Source organism: Excalfactoria chinensis, chromosome 1 (assembly GCF_039878825.1).
Source record: "Excalfactoria chinensis isolate bCotChi1 chromosome 1, bCotChi1.hap2, whole genome shotgun sequence".
Classification (NCBI taxonomy): Eukaryota; Metazoa; Chordata; class Aves; order Galliformes; family Phasianidae; genus Excalfactoria; species Excalfactoria chinensis.
The window spans coordinates 3,833,306-3,854,342 of record NC_092825.1 but is presented as its reverse complement, the minus strand read 5'-3'; the positions used below and the strand labels follow the sequence as shown (position 1 = coordinate 3,854,342).

The 21,037-nt window shown below is 47.3% G+C and overlaps 1 protein-coding gene across 2 annotated transcripts; it reads right to left on the bottom strand.

The window, feature by feature from the left end:
- Positions 1-204: 204 nt before the first annotated feature.
- On the bottom strand, positions 205-19,118 carry GATA3 (GATA binding protein 3). Of its 2 annotated transcripts, XM_072344492.1 has the most exons (6): positions 18,863-19,118; positions 17,571-18,168; positions 14,679-15,215; positions 11,861-12,006; positions 6,845-6,970; positions 205-611 (listed from the first exon to the last, which is right to left on the bottom strand). In XM_072344492.1, exons 2-6 carry the CDS (start codon positions 17,809-17,811, stop codon positions 327-329), a joined length of 1,335 nt encoding a protein of 444 aa, XP_072200593.1. In that variant the 5' UTR covers positions 17,812-18,168; positions 18,863-19,118; the 3' UTR covers positions 205-326. The 2 variants fall into 2 exon arrangements, with proteins under 2 accessions (XP_072200593.1, XP_072200601.1); XM_072344500.1 differs by lacking the exon at positions 18,863-19,118 and having other exon boundaries at positions 11,861-12,003.
- Between the last annotated feature and the right edge of the window lie 1,919 nt (positions 19,119-21,037).

Below are 21,037 nucleotides of genomic sequence, written 5' to 3'. Positions count from 1 at the left end.
AGATGCCATAGTGAGTTCCTTTAAAAAGTGGCAAACATCACTTTTTTAAAACTTTTTTTTTTCTTTTTTCCTTTTTTTCTTTTTTTTTCCTTTTTTGTGCTTTTTGTAGTTTTTTTTCTTTTTTTTTAATTATTATTTTTTTCGCTCTTATGCCTTCAAATAACATTTTTATTTTTGTTCTTTTTGTTCTATTTTTTTTCTTTTCCCCCCTCCCCCCTTCCATTTGATTTGGGACATCAGACCCATAACCACGCGCCTGCAAAAATGCAAGTATATAAAGTAAATCTCATTTTGAGACCGTAAGCATTCAGCAGGGTAGTCTCTCACTAACCCATGGCAGTGACCATGCTGGAGGGATGGTGAGGTCCAAAGGAGAGGCTGGATGGAGGATGCATCGGTGTCGGTGTAGTCAGCATGTGGCTGGAGTGACTGAAGGGTGAAATGTGGCTGATAGAGGACATGTGTCTGGAGAGGGCGGCTGGGTTAAAGGAGCTGCTCTTGGGAAAGTCTTCAAGGTTGTCATGGACCTTTTTGCACTTTTTGGATTTGCTAGACATTTTTCGGTTTCTGGTCTGAATTCCTTCTTTCTTCATAGTCAGGGGTCTGTTAATCTAAACAAAAATCAATTATTTTTTTTTGAGCTTTCATCGCTTCTCCCCAGATCGCTGTGGGATTCATGCACCCTATATGCCCAAGTCCAGCTGAACATCCAACAGCCCCCTCCTCTCCCTGCATACTTCACACACCCCCAAAATTCAAATCAGGGCCAAACCCACCCCTGGGTACTGAAGAAAATTCCAGGTTGGATTGAAATTTGTGAAGATGACAAGACAGAAAAGCACGGAGCCTCACAGGAGCAAAGCATACCCGAATAGCTTGTAACTGCTGAAAAATTTCAGCTATCTGCGCATAAGGTAATTGCAGCGTGTTTAGGAATGAGACCAATCATTATCACCTTGAAATATTCCCTGTAGACACCATCTCACCCCCAGGCTCCCTGACTGATCTAAAACCATTAGTGGCAGCAGCTGCTGGGATTTCAGTGCTACCAGGGGTCTCAAACTCTCCCAGGGGCATTAGGGTGCTGCTCAAACTCTTTGTAAGACTGACAGGTATTTGTATTACTCGTACTTTTTAAGAAAAGTTTTTGCAACATTTGGGAAACATACATAAAAACCCTTAAAAATCTGTGCTTGGGCAGTGACATGGGTCTCACAGTGGCTCTTCTGTAGAATCCCACCCAAGGCAGAAGGCACTGAGCACTGCTTCTTGCAGTAAGTGTGGGTGCACAGCTGTGCTGATGGAGAAAAGGGATTAAAAATGGATTCGCTATCCAATGAGAACTAGAAGGGCAATGGAAGAAGGTTCCTGCAAGGATCCTGAGCAGATTTCCATTCATAAGATCTTCAACCAGGGAACAAAACACTTCCTTCTTTGAGATCACAGAAGAGTTTGGCTTCTTTATTATCTGTGCCTTTCCCCACAGTATGAGAACCATTCTGTGAGTTCTCTCCCCAGGGAGGCAGGGATACAATAGCTCCCTGTTATATTCAGGGACAGAGGCATGGGGAGAGGAAAGAGCATCCCAAAGTTCGTCATCTCACTCTGAATTAGTGACCCCAGGCTCTCCACACCAGCAGTGATGAGAAACTTCACCTCGCTCTAAAAAATGGGCAATTGAAAGACTGATTACCTCTGGATAAAGGCAGCCAGTGGGAGCAGCCCAGCTTGCTAGCAGCTGAAGGTAGGCAAGCCCATGTGCAGATCCCCAGCAGCCTTGGGGCAGCAGCAAGCCAAAACCTCAAATGTCATAGGCTTTAAATACAATATCACCCTTCTCCTTGACTTCCTGTCCTCATGGGACATGCACACAAGGGAGGCCCTTTGCTTCAGCCTGCGATGGGAAAACATTGCCTGCCTGTTTTCAGTCACCCAGCAGGGATTTCTTGCCCGTGTTCAAAAGGTGAACCCCACTGGGGAGCAATGTGACAACAGACCTGGAGTTCCTGATCTCCAGATCTGGAGGTCCTGATCTCCAGATCAGGATCCAGCTCAGATGTGGGAAGACATACACAGATCCCTGCCTCCCCAGCTCATAATGAGGATTTGCATCACGATATGAAGTCTCAAAGGGCAACCAGACTGTATTTCCAGATGAAGCAGCAAACACAAGCTGAGGACCTGGTGGTGGCAAAACTGCATCAGCCTCATGCTGTGTTGGCTCTTGGAGTATCCTTCAGGACACTGATCACCTCCTTAAAGCAGCATCTTTCATGCTTTGTTCAAATGTGAAGAACAGACCAACACAGGCTATGATGTGAGCCTTAAGGATGGAAATAAGAGTTTTGCTCAGGAAGTACTGAAACAGTTTGCCCAGAGAGGTGGAGGATTCTCCATCCTTGGTGACATTCATGGTCAAGCTGTGTGGGGCTCTGAGCAAGCAGATCTAGCAGATGTAGCTGTAGGTGTCCTTGCTCATTGCATAGGAGTTGGAACAGATGACCTTTTAAGGTTCCTTCCAACTCAAATGATTCCATGATTCCATGATAATCTGTAGCCAGCCCTGCAGCTGGGGTCAAGGTGCCATCCCAACTGATAGCATCGTCCTGCTGTACTTGGCCTCACCCTCTTGCCAGGTATTTGACCCAAACAGATAAGCACTCAGACAAATATCAAGAGGAGGGAGACTAGAACAGCCACAACGGCAAGCCAGAAACATTTCCCACTGACTTCTAAGATTAGACACAGCAAAATTAAAGGGGTCTCCAAAACATCAAAGGCATAAACCCATCTCTATCACTGGAGGAGAGAAGTGAGAGACCTTGAGGGAAGACCTTCTGCATGAAAATTCATTGTGATAAAAATGACAAACACATGCTAAATTAAAATTAAACCAGCCCAAAGCATGTATATGAAATTCATTAATTTCAGATGGAGCCAATTAATTATGGGCAGGAATTATGTTCTTTGTTGTATCATATGCAAAATATTGGCTGCTCTGCTCCTGGGACACTTCATTCTACCTTTGGATATTGTGTCACAAAGGTCTTTTTTGAGGGTTTTTGCCAAAATCAATGATATCTCACTCATTTCTGCGGGTGAAAGCCAGTGTGCTGCATACCTCCAGCAAGGTACAAGCACTCTCACCTATCTCTGAAGTGAGCAAAGGCTGATCCCACTTCTAAGAGGGACTGAAAGCACAAGGACAAGAACATCACATTCAACAGATCAGATCCAGGGGATAGTCACAGACATTATAGGTCTGATCTTACTCTAGCTGAAGACAAAGGGACTTTGCCACTGACCTCAATAAGGTCCTGTCACTGAAGCGGATTTATCCTTTAGACATAGTCATTACAATGTTGGGTTAATCTTCCAGACTGGCTGTATCTTAAAGAACACTCTGGGATGCCACAGGACGAAAGGCATCACATCAATGTGAAATATTAGTCATTGTTAATACTGGTGTTAATGGAGCCTGCTCTTGTTGAAGTCAATTGGAGAAATGTCGGCAGTTCCACTAAATGTACCCCAAGACTATTATAATCACTGCTTATATCCTACTGACAGATGGGTTCACTTCAGCTGCGGGAATCAACAGTAAAACAAACTGATGTAGCTCATTAAATAATAATAATAATAAAAAGCGCGTTGGTATTATTTACTGCAATCCTTCCTGATGTAGGTTGAAATGCAGATGTTTTATCTCCAAATCAATCCATTAAAACACCCTAATGATCTGAAGGTCCTTTGAACACTCATTAAACCCAAAGAAAAGACAAAAGGAGGAAAGGTAGGGGGAACAGCAAGGACTTTCCTACTGTGTAGCCTAAATCAGAATGAAGGCACCTTCTGAGCAGCCAATAGATTCTGCAGTCATTGACACATCTACGCAGACACTGCCGTTCAAAAGAAACATGCTATGGTGAGCCTGTACACATTTCCAGCACCTCTCCTGATGGAGAACCAACACAGAGACAAATACAAAAAAGGAGCAGTACCACCACCTACACAAATAGGTCTTGCACTTTAAAATACCAAACCAATAATCACCAGCTGAGGAAACTTGTCCATGATCAAACAGAAAACTTCATCACTGCTTTGAGCTGGCTAAAGGCACTTAGAACAGCTCACCTCCCCACAGCCAAAAACAGAAGGGAACTTCACGGCGCTACCACTGCCTTATCACCAGTAACCAAAAAAACCCAATAATAATAAAAAATAAAGTCACTCACAAATAATTTATAATGCAGAGTGTGGTCTTCACAGCCACACACCCTGTAAGCCACTTTGGGCTGCAGAATAATGCCTCAGTACTGTGCCCTTGTAAAGCTTTAAAGCTCAGGGTGGTGTTTTCAAGGACAATCTGCAGTGATGTTTCTCATTTCTCGCTGTAGTTATAATTAAGCATCATCCAGCAGAGCAAAAATTTAAATAAAAAAGAAAAAAACAGAAGACAAATCTACCCAGTCATAGCCAGATTTTGATATCTTTGCCTAGTTCTATCATAGTACTTCAGGGTTTTCATTTAAGCAGGTCCCATCAATGGAGCTGCTCTTAAGGCAAGATAATACTTGACTTTGGTAAGTAGCTGCACTGAGCTTTTCAGAAGCCGACGGTGTTTTTAATGAGTTTGAAAACAGTTCCAGTCTGCTCAAGGCCTGCCCCACGTCACAAATTTCACTAACATCCCTAAATAATAGATCAAGGGGTCGGTTCAGGCCAACTAGTTTCACAAAGTTAGCGTTAAAAAGCAAAGGAGAGAAGGAGCAGGTGCTCGTTCCTGGAGAACTCCAGCGTTCAGCTGCCTTAGGGAGAATTCCTGAAGTCTGATAGCTACGATGCAGGTCCACATGAACTTAATATTCTGTCTCTATTTCTAGGTATATGGAGAAACTGTACGGTCTTCAGGGCTATAAATGATCTCATCCAAACACAGATATCTTCACCAGGTCCAACTAATGGTACCTGAGGAGGGACTATTTCCATTCAAGGGCTTTGCTGCAGCACAAGGGGAGCGACTCAGGTAGAGGTGTCCCTGCTGATTGTGTCTCTGCTACATGATTAAAATCATAGAATGCCTTAAGTTGAAAGAGAACTTACAGGTCATCCAGTTCCAACCCCCTCTAATGGACTGGCTGCCACCCACCAGATCAGGCTGCCTGGGGCTCAAAGCCAACCTGACCTTGAACACCTACAACTTCTCTGGGTAACCCTGTGTCTCATCGCCTTTTGAGCAAAGTCCTAACATCAGTAGCTACACTGGCACAGTGACAACAGCACACAAGAATACACTCCTTCACTGAAGCTAGCTGACCTGGTTGCCTTCTTGCCATAGAAATAGCAAGCCGAGTATTTTCTTATGATACTCTGAGTTTTCAGTCCTCGTGCCTGGTCCAGCCCTTCTGTTTGCAGTGATCACACAGAGAGTTTGATGACAACCTTTGTTTGCTACAAAGGACTCAAAGGGTGCTAAGAAACCCACCCACTAAAGGGTAAACACGTTTACTTTTTTTCCAAGAGAGAGATGCCACTCACAGAACAGGTGAAATATTAGCCTAGCTGGGATTTTGATGTTGCTGTGTTTTGGTTTTTTTTTTTCCCTCCTATTTAATCCAAACTTGTTTACTCATCTCAAAAAACCAAAGAGCTTGAAATAACAAGGGACTGAGACACCACCATGTTTGGCTGCCCCATGAAACCCAATCCATCTTTGATGTGTTTGTGTGGGTGGACATCAGGGTAAAACATAGCCTGAGATTTCTAAGTCAAACATCAAGCAAACGACCACTAGGAAAAAAAAAGTTATACAAAAGCACAGAAGCTGCAAGTCTTTTCCTTCTTCTGACATAATAATTATTCTAATGTCACATGTAGAATGAGAGTAACAGGAGTAGCCTTAAGACTCCTTTATTAGCAGTATTATTCAGTGGAAGACTTTTCACATCCCTTTAGCTCTTTCCCTGGGGCACATATCTCTGGTTCCTGCAAGCTGGCTTTGCATGGAGATATTAGATTAAATCGTCCAGCCATTTCATTTCATTACATTTTTCATCCTTTTCCATGACAGATGCCTTAAAATTCACATCACAGGTTTAGTACACTCTACAACCCACTAACTAAATCAAGTCCTTTTTTGTTTAGGAATCACTTGCGTCAAATGGGGCAAACAAGAGACCTAAATAAATCACCTCTGGGGACCGGCAGAGGGATGGGACAAAGATAGCCACAAACCCGGGGAAGATCTAAATAGTTGCTGGCACATTTTGCTTTTTTGGCGGAGTTTGTGTTTGCTGGAGGAACCAAGCTGTGCGTAGAAGGGGTATCAGTTTGCAGGATGGCGTGTTGTCTTTTCCAGCACGCTGAGCCCAATCCGCGGTGGATAACATGTCTCTCTGTTGATCCACCCCTCCTTCCTTGGCTCAGGCATGGGAAAGCTCTAACATTACCCACTGACAGTCCTGTTTTATACCTTCCCAAGTCAGATCAACTACATTTAAGGGGACACCCACTCATTGCTTCAAAACTTAAGGTTCCTAAAGGGATCCCCAAAAGGAATAGAGGAAGTCTCAGTGCCACTCAAGAATGGATGTCGTAGAGTCATAGAATCATTTGAGTTGGAAGGGACCTTTCAAGGTCACCTAGTCCAACTCACCTGCAATGAGCAGACACCTACAGCAAACCCTGAAGCCAAGGAAGAGTTTGAACCACCTGAGAGTGGAAATCCTCACACCAAGGAAGACTTTGGACCCCCCAAGAATGTAAATCCTCATACTAAGGAAGGCTTTGGGTCAACAAGCATGGAAAGGGAGGCCCCGCTACCGCGCGTTACCATCACACTTACATTGTGCAGCTTGTAGTAGAGCCCACAGGCATTACAGACAGGATCGCCGTTGGCATTTCTCCTCCACAGGGTGGTGGTGGTGGTCTGACAGTTAGCACAGGACGTGCCCGCCCTCCTGGCTGCAGACTGCGGGAACGGGTGGGACGAGAAGAGGGAGAAAAAAAATAATAAGAAAAAAAAGCATTAAAAAGATGCCATCAGCAAAATGGCTGAGAACGAAAACATCAACCACACAAGACTGACGCACAGCAGCAGAGGCCTACAGAAACTGGCTTGTGAGAACAAATAATAATTCCGACAAAAAAAATCCCCGAGGTACTTTAATCCCAAATTATATATGAACTGAATCAGGTGCCAAAGGGCATCCTAAAAGTGAGTGCTAAACCTCTGATAGAACTCATCAAAATTAGCAATGCTGGCACAGCCCATTCCAGAGGGGAAAATATTATTTAAATACCAACATGTCTTTCCATCTTAATTCTCCCAGACCCCCCAGGGGTCTAATTCTGCAGTCAGGGCCTGAACCAGCAATTGCTGGAGTCAATGGCATGAGTCACGATGGCTTCAGCCAGTGCCGGATGAGACCTGAGCCGCGCTTGGTGGGCAGCTGCTCGCTGGGTCTGACAGCAAGCACAGCCCCATCCCATAAGTTCAGCTCTGCTTCAAAGGATACAGACTCCAGATCGGAAATAACACTGCGGCAAAGAGCAAGAATCCCAACTTTTTAATTACACCCTTCTGCAGCCTCAACCTTCATGTTTATTTAAGGACTGGTAATGAGGTTGAAAGAAGAATTTACCATTTCATAAAAGGGGAGGAACAAAAAAAAAAAAGAGAAGTATATGTGTCAAGGTGTATAAAGCAGCTTTTTTGTTAGCTGTGATAATGATTTAGGAAAGCCAAATTTAGCTAAGTCGCTTCTCATTCACATGCATGAATTCCTGCTTATCATTTAAAAACTGTAACTTTGGCAAACAAATTGTCCTTCTGCCACTGAAGGAGGAAAAGGAGTTTGAAGACTTTTATATGAATGCGTATGCATGCGTGCGTGCGTGCAAGTGCCTACAGCTCCTAAAAAAGACCTTTAGATCCCACTCCTATCTCTTCTTCATCAACATGACACAGTCCCAGAGCTCTGATTTCATCCCGATGCACCGCTTTCAATGGGACTGCTCATGTGCTTAAAGTTAAAACATGTGCTTAAACGATTTGCCAGATCATAGCAATGCTTGGCACCTTGCAGAACTGAGCCTTTAATGCTCTCTTTTGTGCTCTTACTGTTTCAGATTTACCCCTCACCCCACACAGCCGCACACTGTAGCACATCCAACACTAAAAAACAACAACAAAAAAAAAAAAGAATACCACATCTTTGGAGACTGTACAGCAAACCCAAAATGCAAACATGGACACTGGCACAGCGTTAGCGTTAATACCAACTCTTGTTAGGTCATGTTGCAATTTTAATCATAATTGAATGCGGCGTAGGTGGAGAGAGGACGGGTTGGTTTTGTTTTAGATAGAGTAGGATTTTTTTTTTTTCTTTTTTAATTACAAAATAAATAAATAAAAAATAAAAAAATAAAAAAGTCTATCTGGAAAAATACATCATGCTATGCTCACAAGCATTAAGAAGAATTGCAGAATGCCCAGTCTGACAACAACAAGGGGCTCTTACTAGGCGGCATGAAAAGTGTTCTGCTTGCAATAAAAGAAAACCATCAGAAGAAGTTGAGGCACCCCACCACCAAAAGCAGAGCCCATCGGACAAGTTTGCACACAGAAACCTTATCCTGTCCTTCCCTGGACTCTGCCAAGGCCCCTGATTTGTTTCCCATCCAAATCACTGGGTTGATGGACATACCTGCTTGCAGAGCTGCACACCCGCTACAACCCAGGGGCCAAGCATGGGTGGCTCGGAGGCTGGAATGATTCTCTCTGTGGCAGATTTGAATTTATCAGACCCAAAAATCAAGCCTAAGGAAATTTCTGAAAACCAGTGATATTTGACTCAGCCCACACAGGGGAAACATCCCCTTTGAAGACATTTGGGGTTTCGACACTGCGCTCACCATAATTTCTCAGATGGTAAATGTAAGGTATGCCTGGTCCCAGTGTTGCTACCTTTTCAGGATCTCAAGCAAATTCTCACCAGCTAATTTTAAATACACCAATAAATCACTAAGTCCATTATCTCCCCTAAAACCTAATCCATCTGCCACATTTTCTCTACAAAACCTTGGCATTGTTATCTAAATATTTTAAGCCCTGCACTCTTTTTGTCCCAGACCATAGCTTTCACGCTGTACCAACTTAGACCAGAGACAGCAACAGCGGGCAGGAAATAATGAATAATAACACTATTTTCAAAGCTCCCAGCAATGGGACTGACACTCATCACCAACCCAAGTCATGTCCATGTCAGTAATGGGATAACTACAGTCACACTATCACCTACAGGACCAGAGTTGGTTGAGCAAAGACACAACTTCATGATGGAACTGCTGACAGTAATGGAAAGGTGGAACCAAGGAAGGTGCAGAAGGAGGAACTGCGTGCTGATAAACATGCTTAATTAAGGGCTGGTTTTGGTGCCTACATTTACACAAAGTATCCAAAAATCTGCAAGGGCAGCCTCCCAAAATCATATTGCATGTGCCGAATCCCTCTAAGAAACTGGCCATCATTCTTCCAAAACCAGTATGGATACAGAAGCAGAGAGCTCTGCATCCATGTGAGCAGTGAAGAAAGCTCAAAGGAAGGCTTTGTCTCAGCTAAGGGCCATGAAGGAGATACTACGGGCTTGGATAGGGGCACTCTCCAAGTGGGCCAACAATCCCAGATCCACGTCTTTCCCCTTCAAACAAAGTAGAGTTATTTGAAACTCTTCAGCCTGCAAAGCTCAACCCGTAATTCCCCATAAATTCAGCCCTACAAAGACTCCCATTGAATTTAATGATGCTTGGATTCCCAGCATCTAAGGCTTTATTTGACTTCTCTATCCAGCCCAACGGAGTCCTGTCATTAGCTGCAATGCACTGGGATCAGAGCCTACAAAACCAGCCCAAGGTCACACAGGAAACTTGTGGCAGAGCAAGAGGTGCACACCTCGGCTCCCAGCCCGCTCACCTCCCAAAGCCGGGAGGATCATTCAAACCACAGACATGCATGCTTCCACATCCCTGCACAAGGAGATGCAAATGCAGAAGGTCTTGATGCATTCTTATTTTTCTTTCGAAAAGGGTAGCAAGAAAAATAGAAGTAAATGGCGTTAAAAACATTTTCCTTTCTCAGACAGTGACTTTTATATATCTATCTATCTATATATTTAAAGGAGAATAAAAAAATTTGAAGTCCTCATTTAGCAAATGCTGCATGCAAAGAACAAGAACTTTTCGTAACTCAGACTTCAGCTAAAATGCCCAAGATAGGAGTGATTACGGAACACCAGGTCTTTCTTTACATTTTTCATTCTTTTTTTTTTTCTTCTTTTTTCTCCCCCAGGAGTGACCTTTCACAATGTATTTATTTATATACTCCATTTTACATGTGCCGAGCTCGGGGTAACTCAGGACATTCTTTCATGGTTCCATCAGACATTCTGTGAAAGCTCTACCCCCCTTTCCAGCCGCTTTCCTATCCTGCCTCCCCCTCTGCTTGTTTGGATACGCTCAAGCTCCTGTGTGTTTGGGCTGGGGAAACAGAGCTGTTGTTTATGAGTTATCTCCAGGGCTCAGATATCCGGCAGCTTTTTCCTAGGAAGTTGACTTTACACATAAAGAGAGAACGAGGAAAAAAAAAAGAAAAAGAAAAAGAAAACGAGATGTGTGTGCTTAAGACAGAAGGGCCAGCAGGAAGGAGGAGAAGAGAACAAGAGAGCTGCCCAAAAAAAATTAAGAATCGCAACCCGCACTTCCCTCCCTAGAAAGCCTTTCCTTTTTCCTAACGAGGCTGTGAAAGATGAGCCTGAGCCAAAGGAGACCAACATTTTCTTATAAGGGAAAAGCAATGAAAGTCGGTCCCCAAGCACTCATGGCAGAGCTCCACACCACCACTGTCCCATTCAGTACATCAGCCCCAAAACGCCACGGGGAAGCACGAGTCACTTTTCCTCCACCTTCCATTTTTAATCCTAATGCAACCAAATGTGCCTCAGTTCAAAACATTCAATAACTTCCTAAGCACGGAACATATTTTTTTCCCCACTTGATATATTTTTCCCCCTGTGGTTTGCCTGATTATTTGCCAAATAGACTTCAACGTATTTATTAGCCATGCCCACAGCTTCCGGACCTTTTTGTGGCTTCTAGGGAAATTCATAAATAGATCACTGGGGATGCTATAATGTATTGCCTGTATATATTATGGTCATGAGGCCCAAAACTATTATTTCACCATTATTCCAAATAGTTACCCATGCAATTCACCTTCCTCCAGCTTGTGTTGTTGTGGGTGCACACTCAGTTTTGTACCCTCACACACTTTGCCATGCCCTACATTGAGTTAGCAATGAGGTGGCAGTGGCAGCGCTCAGGAGCAAATGATCCAGCTCAGGTCCCTCCCATGACACCACCAGCCAACAGGAATGGAAAGCACACAGAAAAAAAGAATTTAGGAGCCGAGGAGAAGTTCTGTTCCCCTACTATCTCTTTGGTCAATGGGAAATATCTTTGGAAAGAGCTATCACCCTTGGGTCACCATCCACGTGCGTGGTGCAGAGGCTGCCACCCTATTGCAACCTGGGAGAAAACTCTGTCCTGGCTTACAGAAACCTCTAGATCTTGATATATTATTTTTTTAATAAACCTGCTTCATGTTTGCAATAGGAACAGACAACTGAGGCCCACAGCATGTGAGAGGAACAGACAGTATGTGGGATCATCTCTCTGAGCATCCTCCATCCCAGCCCTCAGACACAGTGTGACCACATTTTGGGGCTCTCCACCCCAAGCTGCAAACAAGAAACAAAAGTGGCAGGAGAAAGCAAATTATATACAATAAAATAAAACCACTCACCAGCCTTCTCTTGGGTTTGATCAGGGGTCGGTTCTGCCCATTCATTTTGTGATAGAGTCCACAGGCGTTACACAAGTAGTGCCCGGTGCCGTCTCTTCTCCACAGAGGGGTTGAGGTAGCCCCACAATTTACACACTCCCTGCCTTCTGGAAACAAGAGAGCATATAGTTCACTTAGGGAAAACAGTGGTCAAAGAGGGTGAAGAAAACTCCCCCTTGCCCCAGAATAACTCCAAAAGGCACTGTCTGTCCTCTCTGAGCTCAGGATGCCCAAGAGTCCAAGGCCATGGTTAAGAGATAGAGGTAGGAGACTGTCAGTCCTGATGGGGTCTGATCCTGCCCCACCACCCCAGTCCTGACACCCCATGGGTCCTCTGTGTCCTGAAGGAAGAGGGAGGTGGTGGTGACAGTCCCCACCCAAACCCCAGGGCAGCTCAGGCACTCCCTGGAGCATGGGTCCCTCTTGGAGGGAGAAAGATGAGCAGCTGGTGGGTCTCTATCACTCCTGGAGTTACAAAAAAAAGGGGCCTCTGACCCTCCTGAGATGGTTGGATGCCAAATTTAAGGCCATGAACCCCTTCCTAATGCATATGGGAACCCTGGGTTCATTCCTTGAGCATCACCCTGGCTCCCAGTGGGGTGCATGGGCCAACGGTGCTCTTCCTGCGGTCTCAGATCAAAACAAACCAAGAACCCCCAAAATAATCATGGCCCAAGCACCAGAACACCTCTCCAGCCCGGTCAATCCACAGACACTGGGCCAATACCCACTATCGATTTGTTTGCAATTAACCTTTCACTGCTCAGCCATTGGGGCTGCAGAAATCCTTCTGTCTTCCTCACTGTACAAACAGCTCATGCCCAGCATTTGGGACCCTGAACAGCTTATAGTCTCTTCCATCTTCTTCTCCTCCTTTTCAGCACCCATCTATCTCAGTTATGAGGGGACTTCCCCAGCCCATTTGCTCCCAGGATTTAGGGCACCCAGTACCTCCCAGCTACTGTCAGAGGGTTGGGTGGTTTCATGTTGTTACTTTATTCTTGCACCTAAAGGCACTCCCAGCCCATCTGAGAGCTGCAGAAACACTCAGCTGGCCAGAGCAGAACTAACCCAGCTCAGCGGTGGGTTCGAGCAAGAGGCACCCGCGCCCTAACCACAAACAGCAGCCGTTTTTCCAGAGCCTTTGTGCTAGACCTCCCTCCCCAGCTCCAAAAAAATAATCGTAATAATGAAATGTTCATTTGCATCTGTTTCTCCCTCTTTCCGTCCTTCGCAAACACCCCCTCCCTTCTTTTCACCCTAGGACCCATCCCCCTTTGTCTGCGAGCTTCCCAGCTTGCTAAAATCGACTTAAAAAAAAAAATAGGTGTTGCTCTTGGGGTTGGTTTATCGCAAACCGCAGATGTCTTTCTAGAAGGTAAAGTAACAGAAAGTGGCAAAAGGAAAACAAGAGGGAGGAGGAAGAGGGGTGCAAAACGGTTTGAAAATCCCGCGCAGCCGCTGCCCCGCTGTTCGGGGTGAGGATAAAGCGGAGCCGCAGCGGTCGGGTCGGGTCGGGACCGCTCCCGTAGCACCCGGGTGGGTTCACTCCGCTCTGGTTAAACGGGGCGGCCGCTCTGAGGCCGTTTGTGTCTCTGTCCCTCTCTTTTGTTTCACTCCATCTCTCTCTCTCTCCTGCTTTCATGTACAAAACACACAGGTCTGGGTTTTTTTGTCACTCTAACCGCATCCGGACTCTATTAAAGTTCCTGGCGCTGGATAAACAATGCAACTGTCGCGTGCAGCAGTCTGAAAATAATTGGATTAGCTCAAACATATCAGCTAAATAGAGACAGTCCCTGCTCAGACAGACAGAGTAAATGTCACCCTGGAAAAACCCTGAAAACTGATCTCATTCATGCCAGGCAACCCTGCAGCAGCCTCCACGGAAAGAAAAAAAAAGAAAGGAAAAAAAAAGAAAAAGAAAAAGAAAAAGAAAAAGAAAGAGGAAAGAAAGAAAAAAAAAAAAAGAAAAGAAAGAAAGAATGAAAAAGAAAAGAAAAATAAAGAGGGAAAAGAGTTTTGACTAGTCGCCCTTTCTTCTGCTCACACAGCAGCAGCACCCTTTGGTGCACCTAAAATCTCGACCATCCGGCACAGCCTTCGGAGTGCGCAGTGCGCAGAGACCCCCCCTTAGTGCCTTCCCCGGGGTTTGGGGTACGGTCCGAGGGCAGGCACGGAGCTGGATGGGGCTGGGGGGTGAGCTCAGGGTAACTCTCTCCCCCCCCGATCCCCCCCGTTTCCCAGCCTCCCGGCGCCGCATGGGAAGAGGCCCTGGGCTGAGCCGCGCTGGGAAGAGCGGGGCGGAGGGCAGGCGGGGGAAGTTGGCCGGGATTTAAGTACCATTATTAAAATACGGGGAGATACACTAATGCTGCGGTTCCCTCGGTTTCGCTTCCTCATTAAACGCCCGCAGCAGAACACAGTAGAGGCGTTTGGGATCGCCCCCGGGGCTGGAGCCCGGCGGGAGGGAAAGGTTCGGGCACAAGGTTCGGGCACAAGGTTCGGGCACAAGGTTCGGGCACAAGGTTCGGGCACAAGGTTCGGGCACAAGGTTCGGGCACAAGGTTCGGGCACAAGGTTCGGGCACAAGGTTCGGGCACAGAGGGAGGTTCTTAGCCCGGAGTTAGCATCCCAGGAGGGTTCACCTATGGGAAACATTCAACATTTTTCCTCTTGTTTCCTCGGGAATCAGCCCCCGGGTACACAACCCACGCTCCATCCCATCTATTCCTCTCCCTTCCCCAGCAAACTGGGACGAAGCAGCCAAAAACCCTACCTGTGCTCGACCGCGCTTTCGGTCGTGATTTGCACCCGAACCCGGTAGGCGATCCTCCTAAGAGGCTGCTGGGGGGGAAAAGTCCAGAGCTATATTCGGGGACATAAGGTGGGTAAGTAGTGATGGGGTGATGAGCGGAGGAGGTGGCTCCTCCTAACGAGGCCATGCTGCTCCGAGAGTGAGACGACTCCAGCTTCATGGTGTCAGCCAGGGACACCTGATATTTGATGCATTCCTTCTCATCCTGCCGGGTGGAGCCGGTGGAGCCAGGAGTGGAGATGGACGGATCCGGAGACACATCTTTAGGAGGGGTCGGTGGGAAGGTGAAAAGGTGCGGGCTGGAGTGACCGGCGGATAAAGTGGAGGAAGAAGCAGGCGGGTAAACGGAGAGCGGTCCCGGCGAGCTGTGATGGATGGAGGTCTTGGAAAAAGGGCTGAGGTTCCAAGGGGAAGCGCTGTGGTGGCTGCTCAGCGCTTTGCTCCCGTCCAGCCACGGCAGCGAGCCATGCAACAGAGGGGGCCGGCACACCTGGCTGCCTGCTCGGAGAAAGCACAGCGAGAAAAAGCCGGTTACATTCCCTCTGCCTTCCCTACGACCCGCTGGGGGAGTGCAGGCTGTGTTCCCACTCCTTCCTCAAATGCTTAGCTCAACTCTGTGCGAGGGGAGCAGAGGAGAAACCCACCTGATGCGAACCCCTCGGTGTTACCCTTTTAAAATGAAACCCTAAAAGCCGAGATCCTGCAGGAGTGGGACCCCTCGAGCGGGGATGTGTTGGGACACAGAGCCCCTCTGCCCTCTCCCTCCCAGACAACCCCAGGCAGATTTGGAAGCCAAGATCCTGCGTGAAATCGCTCAGCCCTCGCTGCAGAAACCATTTCTCTGAGCTGAGAAATAATTTGTCAGGCGCTTTCTGAAAGTAGCCATGGGCTACAAACCCTGGGTATATTCTGGCCAAACGAAGAGAACCAGAAGATGCCCAAAAATGTGATTATAACCTCTCTAACCTTCCCAACCGAGCTGATGAACTTTGCAAACTGTTGCATTTTGTGCTTCCCCCCCCCCCCCCGCCCCCCCCATTCTTGAGGCTGCACAAAAATGTTAGACAGCTTTTGGTGGCAATATGGCACGCAGGGAGAGTACCAACCTGGAAAGAACTCTCTCTCCATCCCCTTGTCATCACTACAAACTCTTCACTGTGTGTTAAAATACAGACCTGGGCTTTGAGGGGGCAAGAAAACCACTGGGTTTATGCAACTGAATCTTTCTTGCCTTTTGTCATAAAAGTTCTGGAGGGATCATAACTCATCTTTTAGCCCTTTCTAAAATAAACATCTAGAGAATCAAATCTACCCAAATCCACAGCAACTTCAGCAAGTCTCTAGAAGCTGAAAAACACAGAGAGCAAGTTTGTGCCTACTATACAGCCCTGAAGCAAACTGACATCCAGAGAGCCTGAACCTCTCCAGCTATCATGGTATAGAGTGCTAAATATATGGCAGGAGAGATGCAAACACAAATCTGTAGAGCCACAGACAGCAAAAGAGCGAGTGCAGTGTGGACACACATGTCTATATGTGAACTTGTGTGTGTCTTAGAAAATCTACAGGCTGGTTTTCAGTGTACCAGACATTTGTGAACAATACTGAAAGTAACTGCTCGAAAGGAAGGGAAGGTGGGTTATACGAATAGAAAGGGTCAAGATTCATTATCTTCTCCAGGAAGTAGCATAGTAAATAATATTCAGGCTAGATCAGAGAGACCGCAGTTCCACTTTCTGCTGGTATATTGGGGAAAAAAAATGTAAAGAGCCGAAAAGAAAGAAAGGACAAAGGCTGCTGATCCTTAGAAATAATTGTTTTAAAGGGACTAATGGCAGAACAAAGCAGTTACTGAGCGGACCTAATGCAGACTCGCACTCAACAAGTAGCTGAGGGCTGGGAGCAGCCCTGGGCTCAGCTCGGCTCCACTGCCACTCTCATCCCACCTTCTTTTCTCCTTGATTTTGGGGTGAGCCTCGGGCTTTTTAGATTCCAGCACTTCAGAGAGGTCACTCTCCGGCTGCAGAGCTCAGCGGCTGCTTGTTTCCCTGATTTATTATTATTATTCCCTAACTTTTAACCATAGAGGCAACTCCAGCCACGCACCCTGGGTCGCTCCGCTTCGTCTCTAAAAAGATGGCACCAAAACATTCATTCCTTCGCAGCCCCAGGCCCCATCAGCCACAGGTATTTCACCTCCTTCTCTAAAAGCATTGACCCAGGAGCAACATTCACGTCGTGGATCACCACTTTCCTGCAGGAAAACGCCGCTGCTCTGCTGCCTGATTTGGGGTCTTCCTTCTCTTTCTTGTTTTAGCACACGCCATGATGCGGCCCTGGGTGAAACTTTCAAATTGAGCCTAACAAGCTCCTGAAGTGCGAATGAAATATCCCAAGCGTGAGGACTGCGGGGTCATTCTCACACCACTGCCCTACAGCTTTACTTCTCAAGAGCAGCGAATGGTGCAAAAGCTAAACACCGTGCGAAAACGCCGTTAAGCTAATTAGAGAGGAAAATAGCTAAGCGAAAGAGAAAGGGGAAAAAAAGGTAGATGAAAGAGAAAGAGGAAGAAATAGGGAAAGAGAGGAGGGAAAGAAGGGAAAGAGAGGAGGGAAAGAAGGGAAAGAGATTAAAAACAGAAGGGAAAAAAGAAAAAAGTAAGGAAAGACAAAAGAAAGCAAAACAATGGAAAGACGGAAAGAAAAAGACAGAAAAGAAAACGAAAAGTAGCCAGGATTCTGCCGTATTTCTAAAAGCCGGCCCCAAACCCCCACCGTGACGTCGTTTCCCGGCCCCGCAGGATCGCTGCCGGGGGCTGCCCGGCAGCACCGGGGCTCAGGGCGGACACTCACCGTGATGGGCCGTGGGGTACCGCTGCACGGTGGCTCGCACGGAGTTGCCGTAATACGGAGGCACGGGGTTGCCTTGTCCGTCGATATTAAAAAGTACATCCACTTCCTCGGCGAGAGGATACTGCGTGGGGTCCATGTAGGTATGGCCAAGAGTGGGGTGGTGGGAGTCCGGATGCTGCCCATTGAGCACGGCCGGGTGGTGGTGGCTCACCCACCGCGGTTGGTCCGTGGAGACCTCCATCTTCCGCGCTCTTCCTCTCCTCCTCCTCCTCCTCCTCCTCAGCGAGGCTGGCGACGGGAGGGAGGGGGGGACGGCTGTGCAGAGTCGGGGTGGGGAAAGAGCTTCGGCGAGGTTGGGGTTGGGTTGGTTTGTAATCGGAGGGAGGAGGGGGGTTGGTGGTGAGAAATGATCGGTTCCAAAAATTTAAAAATAAAAATAATTAAAAATAATAATAATTAAAAAAAAAAGAAAGAGAATATAGTAAAGGGGAAAAAAGGGGGGGGAAACAAAATCAGGGGGGGAAAAAAAAATCTCTACGAAGTGAGATCCCCTCTGTATCTTCCGCTCTTTTTGCAGATGTTTCTCTTCTTTGATCACCTGTAACGAGAAAGAGGAAAAGGGGAAGGAGCAGAGAGAGAGAGAGAGGCAGAGAGAAACGTGCTTGAGAAGTTCTGAACTTTAGCACCTGACTTTTTAGGCAGGAGCAAACCCATCCCATTCCCTGAGCCAGCCCTGGGAAGCGCTGCTCTGCCCTGGACCCACCTCTCTCCCCAGCGCCTCTTTCTCTTTCGCTCCCTCCCCGCCCGGCTCGCAGCGAAGCCCGTGCAGCCGCAGCTCCGTCTCTCGCGTCGCTTTTTCTCCTCCTTTCCCACCCCCCTCCACCCGTTTTTTACTTTTCTTCTTTCATTTTCCCTCTTTCCCTTCCTTTCCCCCCACCACCAAAACCCCTTTTTTTATTTTGCTTTAGTCTCCTCTGTTATTTGTTTGTTTGTTTATTTATTTGCTCAATTTGCACCTGAGCAGCTCCGGTGCCTTAAGCCCGGTGAGAACTTGTGCCATTCTCCGCGCCGCAGCCTACGGCCGCTCTGATTGCTCATTAATTATTATGCAACCGGGGACTAAAAAAAAAAAAAAAAAAAAAAAAAAAGGAGGAAGAGAGAAAAGAGGAAAGGAAAAAAAAGAAAAGAGGAGGGGGGAAAGCGATAGAGAAGAAGGTGGGGGTGCGAGGGCAAAAGGAGAAGGAAACGGGAGGAGAAAAAGAAACAAGTTGCAAAAGAAATTCCGCACAAACCTTGGTTGGAGGAGCAGTGCGTGACCCAGGAGGGATGAAGCTGAAAAGTGCTTGATCGGATCGGATTGTGCTCGCTCGCTCTCCCTATTTTTTTTCCCCCTTTTTTTTTTTCTTTTTTTTTTTTTTTTTTTTTTCGCTTTCCTCTCCCTCTCTCTATTTTCTTTCTTTTTTTTTTTTTTTTCTTTCTTTTTTTTTTTTTTACAGGGAAGGCATTCTTTCTGAAAGGAGCAGGATGGCGCCAGCCGGCTCAGTGCTTACAGACAGCTGTGGCGAGACGCAACTTAAGGAGGTTCCAGTGTCATAAGCACGGGGGAGGCGGAGCCTGGCCCAGGGTGAGGAGGGGACCGCCAGGGACCAGCCCGGGGCGCACCGTGCGCCTCCGCGCTGCCCCCGCTGCGCATCCGCGCAACTCCGCGGTGGGCGACGCAACTTCCAAAACTTTATGGTGTTTTTTTTTTTCCTCTTTTATTCTTATTTTTTATTGCATTTCCCCCCATTGGCTACTTGTATTCTATTTGCTCCCCCCTCCCCCCCCCCCCTCCTTTTTAATTTCCCCCTTTTTCTTTATTCTTTCTTCATTTTTTTAGTCTTTGTTTATGCACTTTCTATTTACTTTCTCTTCCCATTTATTTATTTCCTTTTTTACTTTTTTTTTCTCCTCTTTTTCTTTTTTTCCATTTTTATATTTTTTCCTTCTTCCCCCCCCCCCCCCCCCCTCATTCTTATTTCTATTCTTACTTTCAAAAGAAAATAACTTTTCCCACCAGCTACGAAACTCTGGGAGCTGAGGGCAGCGCGGGGGTGCCGCTCCCGGACGCTGCACGCTGCACTGGGGTCGTTCCTCCCGCCTCCCCCCCTACCCATCCCAATGGATGCGGAGCTTTAGGACGGGCCGTAGCCCCGGCAGGTGCAACATCTCCGGGAAATAAAGCCGCGTCTCCCCATGCTTAGAGCCTTTCCGACTCAGAAAAGATTTTTCATTAAGGACTTGAGCGTCGCGTTGGGAGATAACACAATTTGGGGACGCTCAGTGTTGTTTTGTTAGTTGGTTTTGGAGGGTCTTTTGGTTTTGCTTTTTTTTTTCCCCTCCTTTCAAGATTCCAGAAGAGATCTCGGTCTTACCGGAGATCTGTTACAGACAGGCAAGGTGTGCTCGGTAATAGGAAGGTCCCGGCGGGGCTCGGCGGACGGACCCCGCTGCCCCCAGGGCTCCGCGCCCCGCGGCGCCTCCCACCGCCCAGCGGGGGCCGCCGCCGCCGTTCTATCAGCCAATGGGGGGAAAGCAGGAACTGGGGAGCCGGCAGCGAGCCGCTCTCATTGGTTGCCCGCCTGCTCCCCGTCGGCCCGGCCGGGCCGCTGCCTTGAGCCAGGGCATCCCCTAGCGGCCCCGACGTACCGCCGGCACGGCACCAAGCGTGGGGTAGGGGAAGGGATGGAGCGGGGAGAGAGCGAGGGTCTGAGGTGGACGTGGGGGGGAGACGAGGAAGGGGGGAGAGAGGAGAGAGACTGTTGGAGGCGTGGGGGGGAGAGACAGAAGGTAGGGGGCAAGGGGAGGAAGAGAAGAAAGAGGAAAGAAGGAGAAAAAAAGAAAATGGAAAATGAAAAGGAAAGGAAAGAAGGGAAATAGGTGGGAAAAAAGGGGGGGAGGAGAAGAAAAGGGAAGAAAAAGGAAAAGCGAAAAAAAAAAAGGAAAAAGGAAAGAAAGGGAAAGGATAAGGAAGAGGAAGGAAAAAAACAGAGGGGAAGAAAGGGAAAGGAGAGGAAAAGAAGAGAGAAAGAAAAGGAAAAAGAAATGAAAAGGAAAGGGAGAGAAAGGAAAGAGAAAATGTGGCGAAAGGAAAAAGGGTTAGGAAAATAAAGTAAGAAAGAATGAAAGAAATAAGTGACTTACAGGGCCGCTCTTTGCGCGCTGTCTCCCCGCGCAGCAGCACGCCAGACTCTACCCGGCTGCCGGAGGAAGCGCCTCTCAGCCCTTTCATACAGGGGGGGGCTCATTAAAAGCCGCGGTTCCGCAGCGCCTCCCGCGCAGCCCCCGCTCCGCGCTGTGAGCCGACGGAAATCGCTGCCCGCTCCCCGACCGGCGTAGCCTGCAGCAGATGCGCCGGGTCCTTGCGCCCATTTTCAAACGCGTTTTTTACACCCTCGCTGAGTGAGGAGCTGATTCGACCCACTCAG